General features: G+C 40.1%; 1 protein-coding gene across 41 annotated transcripts in view; it reads right to left on the bottom strand.

The window, feature by feature from the left end:
• PTPRD (protein tyrosine phosphatase receptor type D) overlaps positions 1-27,103 on the bottom strand; it is a 1,152,007-nt gene that overhangs the window by 214,746 nt on the left and 910,158 nt on the right. For all 41 annotated transcript variants that reach the window (XM_053371570.1, XM_053371569.1, XM_053371568.1 and 38 more), the window contains one exon: positions 26,659-26,800. In XM_053371570.1, the coding sequence (XP_053227545.1) occupies positions 26,659-26,800 (142 nt within the window). The remainder of the gene's footprint in view (positions 1-26,658; positions 26,801-27,103) is intronic.

Here is a 27,103-nt window from a genome sequence, read left to right as displayed (position 1 = left end):
AAGACAAGGCACATTGCCTCAAGCACCTTGCTGTCTCAAAGCCAAGATTTAAGAGTTCTGAACAGGTTCCAGTTTGGTGTGATGGCAGCTTGCTCCAAGGAGGAATAATGCTCCCCTTTCGCGCTCCCCACTGCCCAAAAAACAACAACCAAGACTCCATGGCCTTGAAGGAATCTGTGTGCAGATATCTGTTAATCAACCCATGAAGTTATACGGTGCAATTCCATTTGCTCATTTTGTGGACAATGCACAATACTGCCAAGTCAAATGTGAAGATACTCGGGGATTAGAAAAACAACAACTGCGGGCCTAATGGCACTGGGGCAAAAACTGACATGTTTAAATTGGAGCCAGGTGTGGGATTAAGCAGCTGGAACAGGCAATTGACTAGCAGAGTAGAAAGTTAAGGAGAGCGTTTTAAATGAGTGAGAAATTTCAGAGCAGCATTAAAGACCCATGGAACAAGACAAAACGTGCCACATATTTTTGTACTTTTATTATTGTTTCAGGGAAGAGGACTGCAAATAATCCTTAGGAGGCCAAGCAACAGGATAAGGAATGTTTTATCTATCTGAAAATAACATGACATTAATTGCCTGGACTGGGATTCTGAGTTTGTGTTTGCAGGTAAGACCATCCGCTAGTAAGAGTTCTGCTCACGTGACACTCCACAGTATTTCCATTCAATCTCCAAGGATGCTTCCACATCAGAGCCAGAGTCAGGAGTTTGCCTTGTCAAATAGACCTCTGCTGCAAGCCTCATTCCAATATGGAACCTTATGTGTCGATCCCTGGAGTCTCCTTGCTCTCATCCATGTCCTCCTTCCTATTGCTGTTTGTTCACTTGCACTCTATGAGCAACCAGTAAGAGAAGAGCTACCCTTTGAAATTTGCACTTCTCCCAGTTTTGTGATGCAGTTGCGCAACCAAATTATGTCTTTAAAAAAGCATAAATTAGTAAAAATAGCATCCAAAAATGCATCACATCAAGGAGAATTGATTGGGGCAAAACTGCATCCCCCCAAAAAAAGTATATTAGCTCAAAATTTGAACTAAAATGCTGCCAGATTTTCATGATGGTTTTTGTAAAAAATTGCAAGTGGGTTGGGACTGACGGAAACCAAAATTGACAGATTTGCCCATGCCTAGTAAGCTTTGAGAGAAACAAAAAACGGGGAAACATCCATATCTCCTTCCTCTGGCAGTAGTGTTAGGCAACAAAGCAGGGACAAATCAATGTGCGGTGGAAATAACGTCATGGGGGAGTTGGAAACACTCAGGGAGAGGGACCCAATGAGAGAATCATGCCCAAGGATCTTCTGGAATCTGGTGCTGTTCTTCACAGACAGAATCATAAGTGTAGGATAATGATCAGGGCCGGATTTAGGTTTGATGAGGTCCTAAGCTACCGAAAGTAATGGGGCCCTTTGTATGTTCAGCTGTCCTTTGTCAACAACAAATTGTTGCTGTTTTTTGTGTTGAATATATGCTATATGGTAATTTGTGGAGCTTATAGGTATCTAAAACCATTTGTACATATCAAATATGAGCCTACACAACACAAAACAATGTTGCTGTATGTAGGTTTTATTTTATTTGGTTTTTATCTTATATTTTGGAAATGTACATTCAGTTTTCTTTCCTAAAAGAGTGCGGCCCTAAGCTATAGCTTGTTTAGCTTATACATAAATCTGGCACTGATAATGATCACCCCATCAGAGAGACATATAGAACCGTCCCAAGGTACTTTGCATTTGAGAACAAATTGTCATCCAGACCCCATTGTTGAATTTTGCACTGAGAAAATTGGCATTATTGTTATGACATTTCCCTGATGAAAACAGGGAAATCTTCTTCTTCTTCTTCTTCTTCTTCTTCTTCTTCTTATTATTATTATTATTATTATTATTATTATTATTATTATTATTTTAGGGGCTACATGGGTGGGGGGAAAGATTGGAAAATATATAGCAAGTATTTTCCAGTTCTTTTTTTTAGTTAGGTAGCAAATTCAAGTTCATGCGCATACATACAGTTGTCAACAGTCCCATAATACAAATTCCTGTATGCATTTTTCAATGATTAAGAACCTAAGGAAAGCCTGTTCAAGCAAGTCAATGCCCTATTTGGTCCAGCATCTTGTTCTCACACTGACCAATCAGATGCCTGTGGGTAACATGAAAGAAGGAACTGAACACAATTCTCCATTTCCTAGCAACCACTGACTACCTCCTGCTCACAGCAACAACCAATCACCAGTCCACCCTCTGCACTACCCATGTATAAGACACCCAATTTTTTTTAACATACTTTTGAAATAAAAAAAAACCCTTGTCTTATACACGGGAAAATATGGTATATTCTGAGTAAAACTTAGTTGCGCACCATCCATAAAACATGTATTCCTTTTATTCTTGACCACTGGCGGCTTCTTTTTCTCTAGGAAAAGATGAACTCTATCAAGGACAAGTCATACTGTTTATAGGATCCCTTTCCCAACCTTAAATTAAGTGGTTTCTGATTGTGATCTCCCTCCTTCCTTCATCGCCCAGTCAAAACTGAAACCTGATGCTGATCATTCCAGCTGGTATTTCTATCAAATTTAGTGCAAGTTTCACTCTGCAAGCAAGTTTAAAAATGGCCTCTCTTCTCCCACCCTCCCTTTCACATACCCCTTTTTTAAAAATATGTTAGCTACACAGCCCATAAACCTTCCATTTATTGTCTAGTATCTGAGCATTGGTGCATATTTCACAGAATGGCTTTAACTTTTCCAAAGGAAGCAATAACCTAAGATATATTGGGTCTTCCGCTCACTGTCTTGGTTTTGTAATAACAGAGATTTACCTCTGCCAAGATCTCTCCTAGCCCTTTTGTGTAAACCTGCAGTTTGAAAAGGAAAGAAAATAGCATCAGGTTCTTTCATAAACTAGTGTGCATTCCACAACTTGAATGCAGCACACAGTTCTGTATAACCATTGAAATAAACAACCTAGGAAAGGTTGTTTTGATTTCCAATTTCTTTTCAAAGTTAACTTACTATGGGCAAGGCAGTAAGTAATATTTGGGGAAAGTACAGTGACAGATACTTCCAGACATCTATCACCCTCGTGGGCCCGGCAGCATCAAAAATTTAACAATCAATTTTAACTAGGATTTCAATATGTAAACTAAGGAAGCTGTTAGAACTGTTGGACGTATCATTTTAAAGCACATGAGTATGGCTGATTCAGGGTGGGGAATCAAATAATTAAAATGTCTGGTGTCCTAAGATTGAATCCTTGAACCTACAATGACTCAGAACATCTTCTGACTCTGTAACTAACATAGATTAAAAACATCACCTTACAAATAAGAATGTGTTGAATAGATGTAAACTCTCTTATTGACCTCATTGTAAATAATAATAATAATAATAATAATAATAATAATAATAATAATAATAATTATTTTATTATTTATACCCCACCCTTCCTAGTTATAAAAACCGGGCTCAGGGCAGCTAACAGCAAATATAAAACATTGAATGCAACTTAAAACCAGCATAAAACACAACATAAAATGCAGCATCAATATCAATAAAATTCTAAAATTCAGGGGGCATGGGGGGGCACCCAGTCAGTAGGCATCAAATAATCACCAGGGCTAACTGGCCAAAGTTGGTCCTACTAGGGCCAGCAAGGAGACCAGGGAAGAATTTAAATGTGGGGTCCCAGAAGGGATTCTTCATAAAAAGGAAAGGGAAAAGGGAATAGAGGATCAGGCTAATTCAAATTGAAGGCCAGGCAGAATAGCTCTGTCTTACAGGCCCTGCGGAAGGAGGTCAAGTCCTGCAGGGCCCTAGTCTCATGGGATAGAGCATTCCACCAGGTCAGAGCCGTCACTTGTGTAGGACCCTAGCAGAGACACATGCCCAACAGGCATCTTCTCTCCCTCCTGGTCAATCGTTCAGGAGCTGCAAAAGCTTTCTTCAGCCTGAACATCACAGTGACCGATGCCAACAGACATTGGTACACTTAGGGTTCTGCAGAGTCTTCGCAACTGTGTAACAGACCTCAGCAACTCAGCATTTTGGCTAATCTACTTTATTTACATATAAACACACACAGAGCACTGCAACATGGCTCCCTCTCTCTCTAGCAACAGACAGCAAAAAGAAAGAACAAAGGACAATAGTCCCACTTCAAGGAACACAGTAACACAAACATCCTGTCTCCGTCACTTCCCACTTTGTGGAGTCAAAACATATACCGTCATGTGAAAGACAACAATCCCATGACTGCAATCACAGAGCAGGAATTCTAACAATTTGCACACCGACAAAGACTTAAGTGTACACCTTTGCAGGCCACTTTCAAAACTGATACCAAATGGAAATCAAGAATTGTGTTAGCGTTCTTTAATTCCAAAATATCCTGTGCCCTCAATGTTCCTACGTTCTCTGTGATCTGTATTGGCTCTATACACTTTTGAAAATATGGATATGAACATCACCTTCACTAGACATTGAAATAATTCCTATTTGATAGAATACTGCTGGACTTGATACAATACACATTTGCTTTGTGTAGCTGGTCTTACTTTGCTCACAGTTGCCATATAGCAGTTTAAATACTATTAATAAACTGGTGAGATTACCTATAACACTAGTGACTTATCAAGTGCTTTCCACCCATTTATTATTTCAGAGAACCATTTGGCCAGCCTGTTCTACAAGAAAGCACTTTACTAGGAATGATGTGCTGCAGCAGACACTAAAACAACGGGAGTGAGACTTCAGAGCAGAGCTGCTCATGATATTTCATTATCCGACAGCTTAATATTTATGGTGCTATAAGTGCTATAAATTCTGGGACTTAACTACTGGTCTTGATTTTAATAGGATTATCAACTTAACTTTCCCCACCCCACCTCAACACAGCGGCATTTTTAACTCTCTCAGTTCCAAGGCACTACATCACTGTTTGGGCCAAACATAAACATATGAAGATGTTGATTGGTTGGTTTTCAAATTCAGCAGGAAACTCATTCTCTGGAAGCAACCAAATACTGTGGTATTAACACTATATGGCAATAGCAGTATTATTACTACAGTTCTACCTTGGAAGTCAAATGGAATCTGTTCCAGAAGTCCGTTTGACTTCCAAAACGTTCGGAAACCAAGGCACGGCTTCCAATTGGCTGCAGGAAGCTCCTGCAGCCAATCGGAAGCTGCGGAACCTGTGTCGGATGTTCAGGTTCCAAAGATCGTTCGCAAACTGAAACACTCACTTCTGGGTTTGTGGCGTTTGGGAGCCAAAACATTCGACTCACAAAGCATTCAAATTCTGAGGTATGACTGTGTTGTTGTTGTTGTTGTTGTTGTTGTTGTTGTTGTTGTTGTTGTTGTTGTTATTATTATTATTATTTCATTGGTACCCCAACCATCTGACTGGGTTGCCCTAGCCATTTTAGGTGGTGTCCAGCGTATATAAAAACATAATAAAACATTAAAAGGCTTCCCTATACAGGGCTGTCTTTGGATGTCTTCTAAAGGTTATATAATTACTCATCTCCTTAACATCTGATGGGAGGGCATTCAACAGGGTGGGCACCACTACCAAGAAGGCCCTCTGCCTGGTTCTCTGTAGTTTCATTTCTTGCCGTGAAGGAACCTCCTGAAGGCCCTCAGAGCTGGATCTTATGGGCTGAATGATGGAGGTGGAGACGCTCCTTTAGGTACACACACACACACACACACACACACACACACACACACACACACGGCTCTGAAGTTAGTGTTTAAAACAGTCTGCTAATGATGATCTGAGCTGCCCGCTCAGTTCATAAGACTGAAAAGCACAAAACATTACATCATGACATATTTCCTTTTAAAGGTTCTACTTATTTTGGGCTAAATTGCGGAACAAGGAGTGCTGTAAGTTTGTTTGGACTCACTGCCGACAATTATCACCACGTTATTAACAATTTCTTTTTCACCATTATGTGTGATGCATCAACTCAGAATTAAATGCAATGAGTGTCCTGAGCAGTTGTGGGATAATTAGTAGGAAAATGAATATTTGTTTAAAATTCTCTAAGACTAAATTTATTTTTGTTATGCAATTCGTTTTAGTAGAGATAAAGAAGGCAACATAGCCAGCTACCTAGTACACTTTTGAGCTTGCAGTCCACACTTCAAACAATATGTAAATCTGCCTATCTTGTCTGCAATACTACAGACCTGCCAATTCATATCAAACAAGAAGATTTCTTTAAAGAGAATAATTTGCAGACTTGTTCTGCTAGAAGCACACTTGGTTTCAGACAAACCGGTATATATGTATGGGCTGGGTTGTTGAAAAAGTGTCAAAATAAGCAAAAATAATATAAATGGGAGAAAAGAGAGAGCAAAACAGTGCATTTTCAAAACTATTTGCAATTGATGGAAATCCAGTTCCCCGTTTGCTTTACAAACACATGCTTAGATTGCCAAATTTCATCGAAATGAGAAGCGCAGTCATTTAAAACACATCAAATAAACATTCATTTTATTACAGGGAAATGCAAATATCAAACCTTAACAAGTAAATCGAAGGGCTGCAATTTTAAAACAGGAATAACAATAACCTTAGGGTGTGCTTTCATTATGTGGTTGACTTTATGAGATGCAACTGATATTTTTCTGTGTGTGACTCTTCTATGAGTCAGAAGTCAGTTAATTCAAATTATAATCCAGTCACCCTACGCAGCACTTAGAAGAAGATTATAGGTGCACAGGCCAATACAAAGAGCAACCATGGATATTCTTTATGATGTCTTTCACCTGTTTGAAGCATACATTCTGTCTTGCAAAATCTATTGTGAGTATAATCCATGTGTATCAAGCCATACCGATTATAACAATGTAATGCTTTCCACTTCCCTGGTCATTTTTCACCTATGTCCACAATATTTTAGGTCTACTTAGCCTGTTATTATTGATATATAATCATTGTAATTTTAAACCATTCAGAATATACCTACTTGGGGGAAGGAGGGTCCCATTACCCTATACAAACTTACATAGGAATCAGTCCCATTGAACTCAGTGTGCCTTACTTTAAAGGAAACATGCCAATCCTGTTAAGAAGTGGTATGCCACTTCCTGCTGGCATTTCTCTGGCATAAGAGCAACTGCATTGGTGGTGGGAGGAATTTAGGACAGGAGCTTGAATGAATTTAAGGTTATCAGGGTGCCCACTAGTAAACTAGTAAACTACACTACTACGAGTGTAGTAGATGCAGTTAATAATCACCATGAAACACAACTCAGAAGGCAAACTGCTTTGTGCCCATCTTGCCATGTTGGTACATTTACAAGGTTGTTCAACCTAAATGAATTTAAGGAAGGCCATACATAAATATGGATTCAGAACAGGGCAGGGAAAAGGCCTAGAAATATTTGGTGGTTGCAGTACATCTGAGAGGTATGTAGCAAAAGTGCATGGGGGAAGAAACAGAAGTTCAGCATGAAGGAGCAGATTAACCACTATAAACTTCAAAGTACAGTGGTACCTTGGTTGCCAAAGTTAATCCATTCCAGGAGTCCGTTCGACTCACGGAATGGTTTGAATACCAAGGCGCGACTTCCGATTGGCTGCAGGAGCTTCCTGCACTCACTCGGAAGCTGCGCAAGCCGCGTCAGATGTTCAGCTTTCAAAAAAAGTTCACAAACTCTTCCGAGTTTGCAGCGTTCAGGAGCAGATTTGTTTGGGAGCCAAGCCACTTGACAACCAAGGTACCGCTGTAATTGCAAAACTGAAAACAAACCAGAACTAATCATTGAGGTGAGTGTGATATCCCTCACCCCCCGCCCTTGGCAAACAAGAGAAGGCCTTTTAGGATAACTGTAGTAAGGTTATCAGAGTGGACAGGGAGAGGCTGTAAACCTATGTCCTTGTTTTATTATCTTTATTGAGATTACACTGCAGTATAAGAAACATCTCTGTGATAACATTCTACTGAAACAGAAAAGTTCCATTACATTCCTTCCAACTCCAGGTAATTACTTTTCAAGTTTCTTTGCAGACAGCTATGAGTCTGTAATTGCAAGGCAAGAGGATTTTCTTGTCTTATACTAAAATCTTTTAAATGAGATTTTCCTACTAAATGCATAGTTTGTGTTACTGCACAAATACAGAACATTTGCAATATGATTAAATGAGTTATAAAGCTGTGGGATCACATTTCCTCACATAATATTAGTAAGATATCTACTTTCCACCTCCAATATGACAATTAAAACCCTCCCTTTGTACTGAAAATACTATTTGGCAATGTGAACCGGAGCTGATTATTCAAGATCACGGTGGATTCAGGAGACAGTGCTAATACTGATGATTCATTTAAAGCGTATTATATGGTTCTGTTGTCTTCGCGCAAAAGTAAAACACAGTATACTATGATTAGTTTGTGGCCTGGTATGTTGACAGTCAGGTCACTTGTACTAAAGATGGGAAACCTACTGGTCACATAAGGTATTTGGCAATGGATTCAGAGCTTAACTCCACCTCTGAAGAGAGTGTCTAGTCTCATGTTTGATGAATGAGGGGATAATTAAAGGCAGTGCCCCATTGGAGTCTCTCAGATATGTGCATTTAATTAATTGCATTAAGGGAAATGTAAAAAAGGGGGAAGAATTCAGATATGTTTTTATTCTTTTCTGTCAGGTCCAATTATCAGTTTAAAAGTTCTAAAGGTGAATGTGAACATCTATTAAGAATCAATCAAAATAGATTAAGAATCAATCAAAAATTAAAACCTGCAGTTAACACTAACAAAATTTAATGTCTACCACTCTGAGTTCCTTGTGGGAACTATGCTCATGCTTTGTAGATAGTCCTTCCTGCAGACAGTGGTTGTCTTTGGGTATAACAACATTTCAACCCAATACCAACACCCTATGTCTTATTTCTATGGTTAGCCCCTTCCTGGGTGGCAAGTATCACAGTGCCTGTGTATGCAAACTTCCTGGTGAGTGGGGCCCTACTCCTGAGTAGCCCTTTACTCACAAGGAGTCATATTCTGCAATCAAGCATTTCTCCTGACCTTGAGGGTCTTTCCCTGCCTCTTGAAGTATTCCTGGGGGCTTACAGGTTGTTCTGCTTCAAGAACAATCTCCCTTTCTACAGCGAGGGACCCCTACTTGTCTCCTGCAAGGATACCAGTTCCTCATTGACGGTTGTTCTGGTCTGTTCCTTAGTTTCCAGATCCTCCTCAGGAGATTAGACCTCTTGCAGAGGCACAATCTCGATTTCAGGTATATATTTCTCTCTCGCAAACCATGATCACTAGCTAGCCTTAAACCAATGTATCTAGATGGTTGAGCAATCAGGGCTTGTTAGGGCCCAGTATGACTTTATTTAAAAAAAGTTCATGGTTCAGTATAGCATGGGAATTTGGCTACTGCTTTCCTGAGGATTTGCTGCCTTTTGCTTTCTATGGCTGCTCTCAATACAGATCCCAGCCCAGGACAGTACGGTTCCAGATGGAAGAATAAAAGTATGGGTGTCATTTCAATTCAACGTATCCAACAATGCCCCGCCCCTGGGGATTAGGTACTGGAACAAGGAATCTTGACATTTAGGCAGTGGAGAGTGAAAGTGTGTCTCCAGAGCATCAGGAGATGAAGTGATATTGTGCTCAGTGATTTCATGCTAAGGGGCAGTTTTGCTGGCTTACCCACCACGCAATGCTAACACGCAGAATGAAAATTCAAATACACATTATTACATTTGGGCATAAAAGGTTAGGGTTAGGATAAAGGACCCCTGACACTTAACTCCAGTCATAGATGACTCTGGGGTTGCGTGCTCATCTCACTCTATAGGCCGAGGGAACCAGCATTTGTCCACAGACAGCTTCCGGGTCATGTGGCCAGCATGACTAAGCCACTTCTGGCAAACCAGAGCAGCGCACAGAAACGCTGTTTACCTTCCCGTCGGAATGGTACCTATTTATCTACTTGCACTTTGATGTGCTTTCAAACTGCTAGGTGGGCAGAAGCTGGGTCCAAACAATGGGAGCTCACCCCGTCGTGGGGATTTGAACCGCCGACCTTCCAATCAGCAAGCCCTAGGCTCAGTGGTTTAGACCACATCGCCACCCGCGTCCCTTCACACATTTGGGCATACTGACCATTAAATGTGTGATACTACAATACGTTCTATCCCTCTTATTACACACTGCGTGAAAATATGAAGTTATTAACCAGGCCGATTACCCTTAACATCGCCCATTAGAGCAACAACATTGTGAAGAGTTCTTCAATATAGCTAGCCTCTCTCAGTACATGAAGGACAGGGGGGTGAAGGGGGAAGAGTGTCTGTTGAGCAGCAAGGGAGTAAAACTTACATTAAGTGACAGTTTCATTATGTTCATTGATCCTATGCCAAGTGGCAGTCGCACTATTTTATGTCCACTACAGAGACAAGATCGCTTAGGGGAGGAAAGAAGCAACAACAAAATGATGTTCTGTGTTGACATTCATGTCTGTTTGGGTTGTAGATACCATGAGTTCTAAAGTTTATAACGTTAATGTCTAAAATAGATATAACTAGTGACTTATCTATGATCTTGCAATCAGCATGGACAAAAGAGGGAATTGGATAACAGCAGATACGTATTAGCAGATACATTCAGAGATGTATGCCATCCACATCCCAATTAGACCTTTGGGTGAAACAGTCTTGCAGCAATTCCTTCTTTCTATTCATTATCTCATAAAATTCCTCTTATACTCTCCCAAACTCCCCCCCCCCACAGCTGACTGTGAGTCCGTAACTGTTGGTACATTGTCGCTAGTTTTTCTTGTCCCTATTTTTCTTGGAGAAGCTTCTGTACCAAATCTCACAGCTGCTTTTAAACTCAGAAAATACAGCCGTACCTTGGTTCTCAAACACCTTGGTATATGTACCTTTTGGCTCCCAAACACCGAAAAAATCGAAGTAACTGTTCCAGTTTTCGAACTTTTTTGGAAGTCGAACATCCAAAGCGGCTTCCGCTTGAGTGCAGGAAGCTCCTCCAGCCAATCGGAAGCCACACCTTGGTTTTCGGACTGTTTTGGGAGTCGAATGGACTCCTGGAATGGATCAAGTTCAAGGTTCCACTGTAACAGACATTAGTTAAAAAGCAGCTTCTAAACTCTGCCACAAGGTGGGGAATGGGGGGGTCTGCTTCAAAGCTATCTGAAAGACCAAATGCTTTCATATGAATCCGCCTGAGCTCTGACCATCTCTGAAGCATGTTTGGTGGGGATGTGGAATTGGGCCCTCTTAGTGGCAGCTCACATGGGTGTAGCCAAGGGGGGCGGGGGGCAGGTGTCCCCCTAAATCAATACAAATTAATTCAAATATGAGGTTCTGCCCCTCCCCCCAACAAAAATCCTGGCTACACCCATGGTTGCTCACAGACTTTGGAATTCCATCCTAGAGAAGCTAGCCTGGCTCCCTCCTTGTTGTACTACTACTCCTAGGAGTTAAAGACCTTTTCATCCCAACAGGCCTTTAGGAACTGAATGGAAAGGGCTAGTGTTGTGATGTTTTTAATGTCGTTTTCATCTGTATTTAAATGCTTTCTAATGACTATCTTTTTAGCTTTTCCTACTTTATCTGTAAGCTGCTTTGAGTCCCAGGCCCGGGGGGAAAGGTGGGATATAAATAAAGAAAATAATAATGAAGCTGAGATCCTAGAACAGTCACAAACTCACTGGTCAGCCCTTGTCAAATCACAACAATGAACCTCAGAGGGCCTTCTCCCTGGAGGAAATTATTCAAATTTCTACCCCCAGGAGGAAACAAGACATAACGGCTGATGCAAGGAACACTGCTACTACTGTGACAAATTGTTTCCTTTTTTGGAAAATATTGTGTTCTTGGGGTAGGCAGAAGTAGCATCAGAACTTTGCAGGACCAAGGCAACTGGAGGAATGTAACCTCTGACCCTGCTGTGCAGCATCCCAAACAAATAATCACTTCTCAGCTTCAATTTCACACTTCTAAAGTAGAAATTGTAATGATCTGCCTCAATGGTTTGCCACAAGGTCAAACACTTTAGCTTAAGCCAACTTTGGCATGAAAACATGAACAAGCCAGGAAATCTTCTGTAAACTATAGTCTCAGTTTCATCCAAACCAAGAAAATGCAGTTAACAGCTTTGGAACAAAGATACAAAGCCGTAGTGTGAAGTTACTTAATATCTTGAAGTCATTAAACATAGCTTCCTGGTTCAGAGGAAACAGGAAATTATAGTTAACCAAAGACTGCCATGCTTCTCCGTTGGTTCCCATGAAAGGAGGCGCAAACGGATTATTCATTCCTATCTCTGCTTACTGAATATCTCTGCAAGGTTCATTCATATCTCTGCTTATTCAACAGAGATGAAATTCTTGGAATTAGCCCAATGAACAGTATAAAAGTGTTCTCTACTTTTAAAATGTTAAGTAAGTTGCAATTACTGTCGTTTTTATTACTATTACTATTACTGTCACTGTTACTACTATTGTTTTCAAGACTCTGTAACAGAGGTGTGCAAAGATGTAACAGCGAAAGTTCTATTCTTACTTTTTGTCTTATGGAACTGGGAAAATGTTAAGGAAGACAGTGAACCATTGTTACTCCTTTTTGCACAAAACCTGGTCACAGGTTCTGTTCGACTAATGCTTGTGAATTGTGCCTCTGCATCTGCCATCTGCTACATCTGCCATCTCGACATCTGCTGCTCGATAATATTCAATGCATGCCCTCAAAACACAGCTTCTTCAACCATGTGCAGCAAAGATTCAAGCATATCCCTTGCTAGGATGGAGACAACAGCAACTATCTTAGCAGCTGAATGCAAAATGCATTTGCAAGTCTACAAAAACTCTGTATTCCACATCAATTAATATCAGCTGTGATTTATAGCTGCCAATGTATCCAACAAAGCCGGGAACTCAAGTTGCCAGATTCCCATGCTAAAGAAGGTCCTGGTGGGCACACTCTGAAAATGTGGCTGATCATATTTAACGGCTCATTTATCAGCTAAAAGACTCAAAGGAATGTTCTTTGCTCCTCTTAAAATGAGTGGGAGTTAGATGTGGGCACAGGGAGTAGAAAGTAGTATTTTGTACCCTTTGATGTTTGAATTGCTAATTGGGGTGCTTCCTATAGTAATTTTCAGCATCAGAGGTTAACATGAACAAGAGTATTTAGAATTCTGTTTTAAGAGCTATTACCGTAAGGCTTTGTGTAATGGAAAGACAAATGTGTTAGCTTTCAGATGCTCACAGATGGAAGGAAAGAGAGAAGGGGGAAAGGAGGAAAGCCAGTATTTTGCCCAAATGACTTTTAAGCAAAATGAAGCAACTGGGAGCCATCCACCTCAACATGCCACAACTCATACTATACTACACATTAGAAGTATGAGTCTGGCCATATTCCAAAGGTGAAATGACCCTGCCATCAACAAACATGCCTATATGATCATTTTTCACAACTGGAAAAGGCAGCTACCTCTTAGCCCTTCTTAAACCTTGTAAATTCAGTGGCCAGTTTAACAGGCCATGCTTTGATGCATGAAAGAAAGGCAGAGGACTGATAGCACCAACTGTCTGGTTTGCACATCAAGGCCTCGGCGCACCCCCAAGAATAATAAAAACACATTGAGACAGAATTTTAGTTTAAAGGTTAATGGGCAAAATTTAGGCCACAACTTTACTGATTACAGCAATGAGAGTGGTATTGGCTTAGGCATTGGCAATAACTATATCTGACTCCTCAATTAAGAGGACCCAATTAAACATTTGGCAAATACAAAGTTTACTAGCCAGACCACATGAGGGGCATATAAAATCTGTTTTAAATCTAAAATGCATTTCCAACTGCAACTGAGCCATTAATCGTTAAGAGAACTAAAACTTGTCAAGTATTAGGGCTGAGCAATATATCAATATATCGTCCAAATCTGGTACCTTGGTATTGGTTTCATAATTTTTGCCCTGACAATATATCACAAATAAAGATCTGTGCGCTAAGCAAAAATCATGATGTGGGAAAAACTGTGAAGCCAGCTAACACCTCTTGATCACCATTTCAGGGTGAGATAATGGTATAGCACAATGTTTAGGTGGTGATATATCACAATGTTGAAAACCAGGTATCACCCAGCCCTAGTAAGTATGCAAACCCTATTGCACTGGAAGATCTCTTTTCAATGTCAAGAATACAATGGTAAGAATTCAGACAAGGGCTTCCCCCACAGACACTGGGGGAGGGGGGAAATACTAATTTTAAAAACAAAATTTCAGGGGTTGGGAAACTTTTTCAGCCCAAGAGTTGTATTCTTGTAAGAAGAACCTTCCAAGGACTGTGTTCCAGGGGCAGACACGGCCAGAGGTAAAAGCTGTTAGAAAACAGAACAGAAGCAAAAATTGGTGGAGGAATGGAGATGGACTGTATCTTTCTCCAGTAGCCTACATTCCAGCCACATGAAAAACAGAGGTTTGAACACCAAGACTCCTTTGAGCAAAATCATGGTCAAAGGATCCACTCCAAGCAAAAGTGCTTGAGGAGAACATGGAACAAGACCAGTAGGGGTCGTGGACAGGTATGTTCTGTTGTGTTTGCTATTCTTGATTTCTCTTTTATATTTTTTGCTCAATTTTTACTCAATAAAATGGTGCCGATCCAGAGGAAACTAGTCTTGCATATGAAAAGTGATTGGAATCACCGGGAGTCACACTATCTGTTACTAGCACAGTTACAACAGGATGTAAGCAAGAACCAGTAATATCTCCCAAACCTTCCCCCAGCTACTCTTGAAGGCAATTGACACAGATAGCTGTCTCAGTCCATAGTAAGAGATAAAGAAGTTTTCCATCTTCAGCAATCATTGGTAAGATAAATATGGTAAAATGTCACTTGATGTATGCATTTATGTAATTGTACATTAATGGCAAATGGAGATGCTAAGGGCTTTTTTCCATCAGTTACAAAGATTTCATCAGCCATCCTTCTTGATGCTCAGAATCTACGAACTGATATACAACTGTCTACATTTCTAGTGAATGCTTTGTACAAAGGCTGTACACACAGATTCAGTTAAGCCAAGATCTTTAATGAATTATAATCACTCCCCTGTTTGGTTTTGGCAGGATGGAAGGGACTGATGTAAAGAAAATCGATAAGGCACTTAGAAGACTTTTGTCAAAGTTATTCATGCAGTTACTAAAAATTGAAAAGCGCCAAATAAGGATTTTTCCTCCTAATGCAAAATAGAAGGGAATGGGACTAGTGCCAATTTGAAGGTGCCAAAAAAGGAATACTTTTAACCTTGCTTCTTATTATTTATTCATATCACTTTTATACAAAATAAGAATCAATCCTGGGCAGATGCTTCAAATTATGATTTGTTCGATGAGAAACATTAGCACAACAGATAGAAGGCTCAGTAAAATGCTTAAATGGGGAGATGAATTTACTTCTTCTTTGAAGCTAATGTGAGGCTATGTGAAGCTGGTAACTTGCATTGTTAACAGTGACTAGGAGTCAGTTGGTTCACTTAAATTACTTTTACAGAGTGGTTATTGTGAATTAAAATTCTGTCTCCGTATTTTAACCCTGAATTGCTTTATTGTGCTCTTCAACATATGAAATTGTAATTTGAACTGTTTTTATTATGTTATGTCTGTCTACTGATGGAAAGATCTGATATCCAGCAGTCCTTGTGCTACCTACCACACTGTTCCAAAGGTTTCCCCAATCTTCTTCTGCAGATGGTGAGGGGAACATGCAGAGAAAAGAGGAAGTACGCGAATAAATGTCTCTCACGAACAGAAGGAACAGAGTTTGGCACAATGCATTGGCCTGGTTCACACGTCACGTTAAACCATAGCTTAAAACAAACTGTGGTTTAATGCAAAAGAGTTTCCATGATGTTCCTTCTCCACTTCTGTTGCTGACCAGCCACAATTAGATACCAAGGTTTGTTTTGAGTTTACCACTCATGTTTCATTTGGAAAAGCAAACCATGAGCCAGACAATACAAGCAGAACTCTGGTTTGTTTCATCCACAGTAGCAGCAGGACTAGAGGAGAACCACCATGGGAATCTTTTATCCATGTACATGTAATGAATTGAATTTTGATTCTAAAAAGCATATGTGAGTTTGCATTCCTGAGGCTATTCAGTCAAAACAGATGATTCACCTGCTACATCTAGACCTACTTCTTTCTTAGGTTAACTTCTAATTTTAAAGTGTAGATGAAATTAAGTCTATGGTATCTCTTAAAATTCAGCTATTCTAAATCTCCAGCCCTTCAACCTTTTTTAACTCTAGACCCATGGAAATCAATGGACACTGCCAGTTTAGGTCCATAAATTTCAACTCTGAGTAGAACTTTGTTGACTACAACTCTTATTTTATATATTTATATTAATATTAATACATGGTTTTGAAAGAAGAAATCCAACCATGGTAGACTCAATTCATAATAGACCATTTACCTTCAGTTTTTAAATTTTGCTACTTACATTTTGGGACACGGGTGGCGCTGTGGGTTAAACCACAGAGCCTAGGACTTGCCGATCAGAAGGTCAGTGGTTCGAATCCCCGCGACAGGGTGAGCTCCCGTTGCTCGGTCCCATCTCCTGCCCACCTAGCAGTTCGAAAGCACGTCAAAGTGCAAGTAGATAAATAGGTACCGCTCCGGCGGGAAGATAAACGGCGTTTACGTGCGCTGCTCTGGTTCGCCAGAAGCGGCTTAGTCATGCTGGCCACATGACCCGGAAGCTGTATGCCGACTCCCTCAGCCAATAAAGCGAGATGAGCGCCGCAACCCCAGAGTCGGTCACGACTGGACCTAATGGTCAGGGGTCCCTTTACCTTACTTACATTTTTGCCTTCCTTCCTAAATACGCTACGCTTGATTTAGATTTCATTACATGTTGGCTACAGGTGAACACAGAATAAATATAGATATAGATACGTTTATCCATGAGAAACCCATGTTTGAACAGAAGCTCCACAATGGAGAATGACAGCATACCAGCAGTGCATGCTAATAAGCTAAGTCAAGAGAGTGACAATTATGGTTATTTAATTTCTATATCGCTTAATATATTTTAAATATCTTTAAGCGGAGTACAGAAAACTGAAGCAACAACATACAGCTTAAATAAGAACATTACAAAAATACACAGTGACATGTAAAAATGTTACATTAATGCAAAGTTACTAATATATGAAAATTAATATCGATTCATCTGTTCGTCCTCCCCTCCTAGGTTCCATCGTGTGGATCAACGGAGCGGCTCAGCACTATGGTGGATTGCCTGCACTTCTTATCAGAATTTCTAGATCATTTTGATGTCCTTTGAGCCAAGAAGTGTGTTAGAACATGTGAGAGTAGATAACTAAGTTGCGATCAGCACATTAGTCTGGGAGATGTGGATCATGTCAATGCGTATTGGAATTCGCAAAGACCAAATTCCTCAAGCGTACCTAATTTTCATTAGATATTCTATAAAGCAGAAAGCTCCTAAGCATTAGCCTCAGTCAGCAGACCATTCTGGGCTATTAAACAGCAATTCACCTAATACAGGAATGGTTGATAGTTCAGCAGCAGCATAACAAAACACTCGGGGGGGGGGGGATGAATGAGCGTACCTAATCAAATATCTATTTAGTTCTAGTGAAACTAAAAATAAATCTGTAGCAGCTTGGTTGAGGATTGCACAACATCTCCACACATTAAATGTGCACAGAAATAAATGTACATAGAGAAAATGGCATCGTGGTGAATCTACTTCCAAGTTTCTCAAATATACATGAAGAGTTGAACATGCAGGGATCTTACAAACATATATATATATCTGCATGTAGCAATAAATTAGCATACAGATGCCTGAATGTAGCCTATGAAAAGTGCCATCGAGAAACAGGTTTCTAATAAATAAAATGTTTATTTAATATAATTTATATTCCTCTTGATTGTAAAACAAACCTCAAGGGCTTATTAGTGGTCTGCATGTTGACACCTGCCTAATGAGAAAATTGCAGACATCACATGGCTATTATTACACGTTTAATTAACATGCCAATTAATGCCAGAATAGACTTTTACTTTATGTGCACATATAAATAGTACATGAGAGGAGTCAGAAGTCATGATACATGCTACTGTCACCAAATACAGTGGAACCTCGATTTTCAAGCGTCTCGGAAGCCAAACGCCGAAAACCCAGAAGTAATTGCTTCCATTTTTTAATGCACCTAGGAAGTCGAATGGCTTCTGCTGCATGTTTTTCCATTTTTTCAATGGATTTTGCCGACCGCCCACTGATCCTCGGTTTTCGAACATTTCGGAAGTTGAACAGTCTTCCGGAATTGATTACATTCAAAAACCGAGGTTCCACTGTATTGGAAGATATATTCAGAAATTCATGGAAGCCAAATTGAAGTAAGAATTTTCAGAAATAACACCTGTTCTATTCAGTGACACCTAAACAGATCAGACAGTAGGATCTCAATATGTGACTAAGTTGTTGGTGGAAGAATTGCTAGGATTTATTTGGCCTTTGGTGATTTCTTTTTTAAGAGAAGTCAAGCTTCTTCAAAAGGTGTGGGCTTTACCTGGGCCAAACAGAACAAAGTACTGGAACTTAGAATTGAAAAAGGTCACAGAACAGCTTTTTTTGTTTGTAACTACCGTAAATTGTCCTATGTCCTCAGACAGGACAAAGTATAGCAAGGGTTTGTTCCTGGCCATGGCTCGCTGTTAGTGAGGAGAGAACTTTGAGGAGAGAACTTACTCACAAGACCAGTTTTTGATATTGTGCTAAGCCAAACATTGGTTTAGCCCATCACAGCAGTAAAAAAGACCACAGAGGAACAAAACACCTGCAATATCCTGGTCACATGGTCCTAGCAAGCCATAGTTAGACTTACTGTCATGTGCAAACCAGTCCACTGTTACAACTGCTTATAAACAAATTCCATTCAACAAAATTAGAAACACCTATTCCTAACATGTTTAAGTTGGGGTAGAGAAGGGGGGGCATGAAATTTTGAAAGGATGTGAAATGGCTGTCCCAATGCAGAGCTTGGTGCATCTAATAACAGTTGCCCTTTATTTATGTTTAAGTATGAAAAATGAAGCACATTGACTTGACATGAGTCTTCATTATTCTATCCATGTTGACTTCATGCTTTCACCACTGCTACATTTCACAAGTAGCTCAGGAAATAAAAATGTGATGGCATGCTACCATTACCTGGCAACACTATATATCCTTGCAGGCCCGCTATAGTAGTTTGATAGTAAATCATTTTAATGGAATATTTTAAGTCACAGTGAAACCTATGCACAAGATGATTTATCTGTTTGTAAGGGAAGGTGAGGAAATTCCATTTATGATTGAGCTGGTGAATAGTGGCTTTATTAATGTATTTTTTTGCAACAAAGATTAATGGAAGAATGGTAAGTCAGCTTCACCATTCGATGTCAGTTTAGAACAGACATTGCATTACCTAAAATAAAATCTATCTTAATAAGATCTAATGCCATGCATAAAATCCCACACTATCCATTAAAAAGGAGTTTTTGATAGGCTGCTTTAATCTTAGCTGTTTGATTCTCTTACCATGGCATGGCAAATAAATCTTTCGCATTAATGCACATCCTTTGAGTCTGAAAGTCATATTTCTAAAAATAATTGGCCACATTTGGACCTCAGTCCACATGTGCAAACTGTGATGTGCTAAGAAATGCACTTATTGTAATGCCTGTGGAAAACTATTTAATTCCATCAACTGGTTATCACTGAAAAGTGCATGTTGTTCACATTCCGAAAACGAGCACCAACACAACATGCAGAACACTGCATGTATAAGAAAAGATTCCAGGGACAGGAGATTTTTTGTTTGGTGCATTCCTTCCTCTCTGTAGCTATGAAAACCATGGTTTTCAAAAAGTGTTAGGATGGGAGAGTGTTGTCCACAGTACCCTGTTTTAAAATATTACCAACCAAGTGATAATGGACCACTGGCTAATTGGAGTTTGCTACATACAAGTGCAGAGGATGCGGGTGGTGCTGTGGGTTAAACCACAGAGCCTAGGACTTGCCAATCAGAAGGTCGGTGGTTCGAATCCCTGTGATGGGGTGGGCTCCCTTTGCTCAGTCCCTGCTTCTGCCACCCTAGCAGTTCGACAGCACGTCAAAGTGCAAGTAGATAAATAGGTACCACTCCGGCAGGAAGGTAAACACGTTTCCGTGCGCTGCTGTGGTTCGCCAGAAGCGGCTTAGTCATGCTGGCCACATGACCCGGAAGCTGTACACCAGCTCCCTCGGCCAATAAAGTGAGATGAGCGCCGCAACCCCAGAGTCGGCCATGACTGGACCTAATGGTCAGGGGTCCCTTTACCTTTACATACAAGTGCTACAGTGATTCCTTTCTTTAAAGGAATTCCTTGCAGAATCAAATGTTGCATGAGTGAATGTCCAGTCACACAGTGGGATTTCACCTTCCTCTCAGGAGGAGAACCTCCAGTACAGTGCACAGGGGAAGAAAGTTTAGATTACTCAATCAGGCAAACAGATATGCTTGCACTTACAGAGTGTTCTTAGTGCTGTTTTGAATTCCACCCATTATTTTTGGCCTTGGGCAGATACCCTCATTTGTGGAATCACAAAGAGGAAGGGGGAAAGTAAGAGGGGATATATATAAAAAAATCAAATGTATACTTTGTTGGGGAAGTATTTTCCTAACTTTATTGGATGTGTTTGGAAAATGTTATTGCTCTCATGATGAGTTGTTCTGACATTCATATGCATTTAATTTTGTGAACACTTCAGTACTCTGAAGCAAACACACTTTTCATTTCAACAAACTTTCTGTCATCATAATGGTGTACTTGATAAACCAGCAGGCTGATCTAGCATATGAATGCCTTTTAGAACTTTAGAAATTGAATATTTAGGAACTGAATTCTGCAGTCACTTTATCAAGGTACAGTATTTCTACAGTTCACTTTTTATCCATTATCAAACTCCTATGCAGTGAATAAAAGTGCTTAGTGTAAAGTGCATTGAAACAACCCAGTTGTTGTTGTTATTTATAATATGCCCTTCCTCCTAAAGGGAGTTCAGGGTAGCTTTTCTGTTTTACAGTCCCAGAAATGTAGTTGTGCAGTGGCACACCGGTTTCACATCTATTGCAGCAGAAGAGGAACAAGCCCTTGGTCAGAACTGCAACACACTTTTCATGCCATGGGATGCAGCCATGCTACCTCCACACAGTCCTGCCTCTGGCTGTACTCTTGTTGCTGCTAAAACGTCCCCATGATTCAAACAAAGCGCTGCTGGATGTTGCAAGGAGTCTCCGTTACCATACTATGTTGCTGTGTTGCACAATTTAGCTCTTCAGATTCACTGACCCTGCAGGCCCATCCCCAATGCCACGCAAAAGCAGACTTGCAAACATACACAAAATAGACATTACAGGAGTGGCCGCGTGAGTGTGCATGTGTATGAGAGCGAGAGAGATCCAATTTATTGTATGCAGACTGAAACAGAGAAGACTTATTACACCATAGGACCATAACATAGAATGATCTCGCTTTAACTCAGCTACACTATCCATTCCGTATCGGAATAAAGCTTGCATTGAAAGGACAGTTTCCACTTGCATCCTGCTTCTTGCCAAGCCAAGAGTTGTTGCAGTTTTGAAGCTAGTGTTATGCTCTTGCTCTCTTCTTCCTAGTCTTTTCAAGGAGTTAGGCATCAATAATAGAGACGAGCCTTCTTAACGCTTTTGCACGTTATTCACCCTATGCACAAATTGCCAGTGGGTCACACAAATTCATCCCCACATATAAGCTCACTGACACCAAAAGGCTCCAGTTCTTCCGCTTGCAACTTGGGTGCTCTCCAAATGACTTGCTGTTCAGCTGTTTTCCTGCTCGGTGTTATTTATTCTGTTTGCATAGTAATAACTCTGATGAGGCATGGAGTCATTTGGGACCGCATTCTAGTGCAAGCTAAATAAAATCGGAGAAAAGCGAGGAAACAACAGACATTGCAAAACACACTCATACACGTGTTCAAAAACTACTAACTCTTCTTCTAGAGACCAGCAAACAAGACCAGCGTTTTTTCTTTTCTTTTCTTTTCTTTTTTAAATCTATATAGAGATTGCACTCCTAATTTTCACATGAAGACTACTTTGTATATGACGATAATGACATAATTGTACAGCAAATCTGTACAGGATGTACACTAAAATGGTATGTCATATTGTGCAACAAAAAGAAACTGCTTGGTCTTCAAAGGGATCATCAAGAATCCCTCGGCCACATATTTCCATTTACTTTGTCCCTTAATTTTCTCCCCACTTAGGCATCTTCTACTCGCCCGCAGCTGAGTACATGTGCGGTGCCAGGAAATAATTAAATAATTCAATCCAAACCCAGAAATGGCGAGAGAGAACTGGAGAGTCCTTGTGGTTCATGAGGAGAACCTCTCCAGAGCCCAAAGAGGATGTCAGTGAGGGTGAAGCAAGCCTCAGAGAGACCTGAGGAACAGCAGGGCTTTGTTTAGGCTGCTCAGCCTCCCCGCCTAACAGCTGATGTGTGGGGTAGCATAGCAGCAGCAGCAGCCACCTTCCCATGTGTCTTTCTGCCGGCCCCAGAGCTTGAATTCTGGCTGTGGATATTTTTGGATACAGTATTTTTGGTTTGAAGAGAGAATGACGGAGAGGGCATTTAAAGGGTCCTCCTCACTTTACATGATTTCAAATATGTGTGCGGATGCCCAGAATGTAAACCTCACATGAGTTGGGGGGATGCCTGTACCAACATTTATTTAGATAGCTGGCTGGAGAAACTGTCTGCGGACAAACATCAGCTCCCTCGGCCAGTAAAGCGAACTGAGTGCCGCAATCCCACAGTCATTTGTAACTGGACTTAACTGTCAGGGGACCTTTACCTTTACCTTTTTATATGTATTGCAGAGGCACAATTAGCAGCAATAAGAGATGTGAGGAGTCCTCACACAGGAAGGTGCATTTGACTCTGTTCTGCTTTGTTGTAGAATTAATTTTGCAAGGATAATAATATTTTCTGGGTAATGGCACATTTGTGAGAATTATTAGTTCCATTACACTTTCTCCTATTCCCTCCACAACACAGCCTGGAATGTTCTTCTGAATCCCATCCCACTTGGCATCCCATGGTAGATACTACTACAGTGAGTATCCCACTACTGAATTTAGAATACATATTTGATCCACAGTGATTCAAAAACTGAGCAACAGTGAGCAAAGTGTGTTTTGCAGATTTGGGAATTTCCATGCCTACATTTATGAGCTTCCTTTATCTCATTCCCTAGAAAGTTCCATATTTTCTCTCAAGCCTAACAAAACTGACAACTCATTAATCATTTCTAATTATATGCTGTTTGGGAGAGAAATTTCTCTGTAAAAATCTTTATGCCCACAGAACTAGTTCATAATGATGCATTTATTTCTAGTCCCTTATTACAATTACTTTTTTTAAATAAAAAAAATCAAGTAATCCACACTTTATCATAATTGTTATGATTGACCAGTTGTTTTTATTTCAATCATTCATTTTTAAGAGGGGGGGAAGACTACTGTTTGACTAACTGTCAAGAAGTTATGCTTTGTTCTTTAATGTTCCTTGCAGAGCTCTCCAGCAGAAACACTTTATAATAAAAGCAGTAATAAGTACCATTTTCACAGCAGGGAAAAGAATGTTCATCTTCAAAAATGGGGTATTAATAAAATCTTATCATAATGAACAATCTAATTATGGTCACAAAGTACTACACAGTTGCTGGTATAATTATTTGTCACTTGGGGGGTGTTAAAGCCTTTTCCCATCCCCCACCCAGTCCCTCTTCACATGCTTTTTGTTTTGTGTGTGTCTGCGTTTGCAAGTCATAATAAACCATATGTAATGCTGTAATGGGAATACAGAATTAGCTCTGGCTTCCCACCTCCTCTAGCACAAATGGGAGTACCAATACATGATGCTTAATTAGCCATAGATCTCAATTCAGGATAGTGGTTTGCATTACTCAGCCACAGCCAGGAAATCAAATACAAACCTTGGTTTCACACCATGTTTTCCTTGGAGCAAAATCCCCGGTACAGACATAATGCCAAGGCAGGTACCATGGTTTGTTGCTTCCACTCACACTAGGTTAGGTGCATAATGGGAGCCAACTGCAAATTCACAATGAACTATTAACTATGGTTTACTGTGATATGTAAACACAGCCAATGTGTGTTCTGCTTTTGAGATAGACATCTGCTTTTACAAAAATGGAAACACCCTTTTTGTTGTGTTCCCACTTTCTGTCCAAGTTATTTTCATGCATCTGGCTCATCAGGTCAGCAACTGGCAAATGATGCACTGCAGGAGAATAATGAAACTCTTCTGTTATTCAGATGGTTAAAGGTAAAGGGTAAAGGTAAAGGTAAACGGGAGCTCACCCCGTTGTGGGAATTTGAACTGCTGACCTCCTGATCGGCAAATCCTAGGCTCTGTGGTTTAACCCACAGTGCCACCCACACCCCTATTCAGATGGTTACAGGCACCCAAATCATGTGTTTAGATGGTATTCTTGGTTATCCTCTGGAAATTTGGCAAATGCAGTCCGTCCCACTCAAGTGCAACAACAGTCCAGCTCCCCCTACTGTTTAGGCAGACTACCGTATCGGTTATTTCATACGTAATTAGAAATACACATCCAAGTCGGCAACTGAGAATATATCATGGAGACATAGATTAGTTGTACTGTATTTTATCTTATTATTTATCTTTATTTACTTGTTTATGTATTAGAAACTCTATATTGGAACTTTATTTTACAGTTGTCAGGGCCAGTGGCTAACACAACAAATATATTGTTGTTTATCATGATTAGTTAGAAGTGGGGCAGAGAGTACCCTATATTCTTACTTCACCTATGGAGACACTTTTGAGAGCTGTCTAGTATAAATGTTCACTACTTGTGCAAAGCAAATGACAATACAGAGCTGTCACATGGACTGTTAAAATTATCTCACTATATTCTTCTGCACAGGGTGAAAGCATAAACAAGTCAGCAACAACACCTAATCAAATCTATTAATCTCAAAACAGCAAAAACAAACAAATGAACAATATGATTTTCAAAGTTTCCAGGGATTTAAAACAGCAGTGGGGAACACCCCAGTCTGTGAACCAAATCAGCCCAGCAAAGATCGTACGGTTTGTCGTCCAATGCTATTTCTCCCAAAGCACAGTCACCTGATCCACACCTGACACCATATGGGTCATATGAGTCACCATATGGCTATATAGGAAAAACCAGGAACCTTAAAGTGCTCTCCCTATTGTTACTTGTGTTCTGTTGATTTCCACTTTCAATCCTCATTGTCCAACCTACACAGAGCACGTGGATGATGTCAGAGTTCATTTCCATCACAAGTATGAACCATGGCAAAAAGGCAGAAGTAGGGAACTATGTGTTCATACACAGCTTGGACAATGTCTCATAGTGATGAAGAGCAAATTAGCCATTCATACTTCAAGGGAAAGGAAATATAAATACCTATATAACCAAATCTGTTTCTAAATTGAAAGGAGGAGGGAACCAACCCCGCCACACACATGTATTCTTCCTAGGTTATCACTGAGTATCTACTACGTCAGATGGACACACAGGTAACAACATATATATCCTTATTTTTAAAGGCTGGAAATCAGATATAAAAGGCCATCTGATTTCTGGCATTTACCACAAGAAAGCTGCCACTAGTGGCTTCACATAAGTGACACCTGTGAATCATGAAGCAAAACACATACAGTATATGGTCGGAGCACAAAATGTTATTTCAAAGTCATCCTTGATAGCTCTGATTGACCAAGAAATACAAAGAGTCAGAACAAGATGACAAGCATTCCTATTGCTGAAAGAAAGATTGTTTGTGTTCACCAAAGTGCTTAACTACCTACAGCTCATCATTATGTAAATAAATTCTGTTTCTATAGTTTTGCCAAGGTCAGTGTCAACTTGCTTAGGTTACCTTTGATATAAATGCCTATCACACAGCATAAAATGCCAAGGGCAGCACTTTGAAAACCCAATTCATCCAAAAACCGTTGAGTGAATTTAGCTATAGCTCCCTTCTTCGTTTTAAATTCTCCTATTTTTTATGTCTGAACTTCAGTATTTCTTCTGAGAGAAGAAAGAACAATTTATACATTAATAGCAACCGAAAGTACATCAAATGAAAGTAGCAACCGAATGTACATCAAATATAGCTTCTCTCCAGATTACACAAAGCAACCTGTCCACCATAAACCTGAAGAGATAAACCAACAGCTATTGTAGGGACAAATCCCAGACACTGGGAAGGAAGATATCACCAACTGCACTCGCTACATGCAACTGCACACGGCACAACTGATTGTGATGTAATCATTATGTCAACTCAGTTTGAAAGAGAACAATTTCTAGGTGAAAAACATATCAGGGTTTTTCCCTTTTCAAGTATAAATATTGTAACTCTGTAAAACATTTCCCTACAATCTGTAAAGAAACAAAAGCAAACAAATATCTTTAAAATAATAAATATATGGAAGCCACTTACCACGTAACACAGTGAGTCTTGTGGACACACTTATTTCTCCAACACTGTTGGAAGCAACACATTCATAAATAGCTTCATCTCGTGGAGTCCGTAGTGGTTGTATTCTGAGAACGGATCCAGATCCATCATCAAACTCTATTACCTATTGAAGGAAACAGGAGCTGTCACAGGTGTTGTTACAAATACCTGCCTCTCCACTAAGCCTGGGTATTTAATACATAATATCACTGGTCTAAATTCCTCTATCATGGACATCAATGGTTGATTTCATACGAGTGGAAAGGAGCAAATTTAAGAGTCACTCATATTTCTTGGCCCTAAGTAAGGGGGCTAAAATGCAAAAGGTGGTGTAGTGGTTAAGAGTGGTAGACTCGTAATCTGGTGAACCGGGTTTACGTCTCCGCTCCTCCACATGCAGCTGCTGGGTGACCTTGGGTCAGTCACA

Source organism: Podarcis raffonei, chromosome 17 (assembly GCF_027172205.1).
Source record: "Podarcis raffonei isolate rPodRaf1 chromosome 17, rPodRaf1.pri, whole genome shotgun sequence".
Classification (NCBI taxonomy): domain Eukaryota; kingdom Metazoa; phylum Chordata; class Lepidosauria; order Squamata; family Lacertidae; genus Podarcis; species Podarcis raffonei.
The sequence above is the reverse complement of the archived record's forward strand: the minus strand, read 5'-3'. Positions and strand labels throughout refer to the sequence as shown.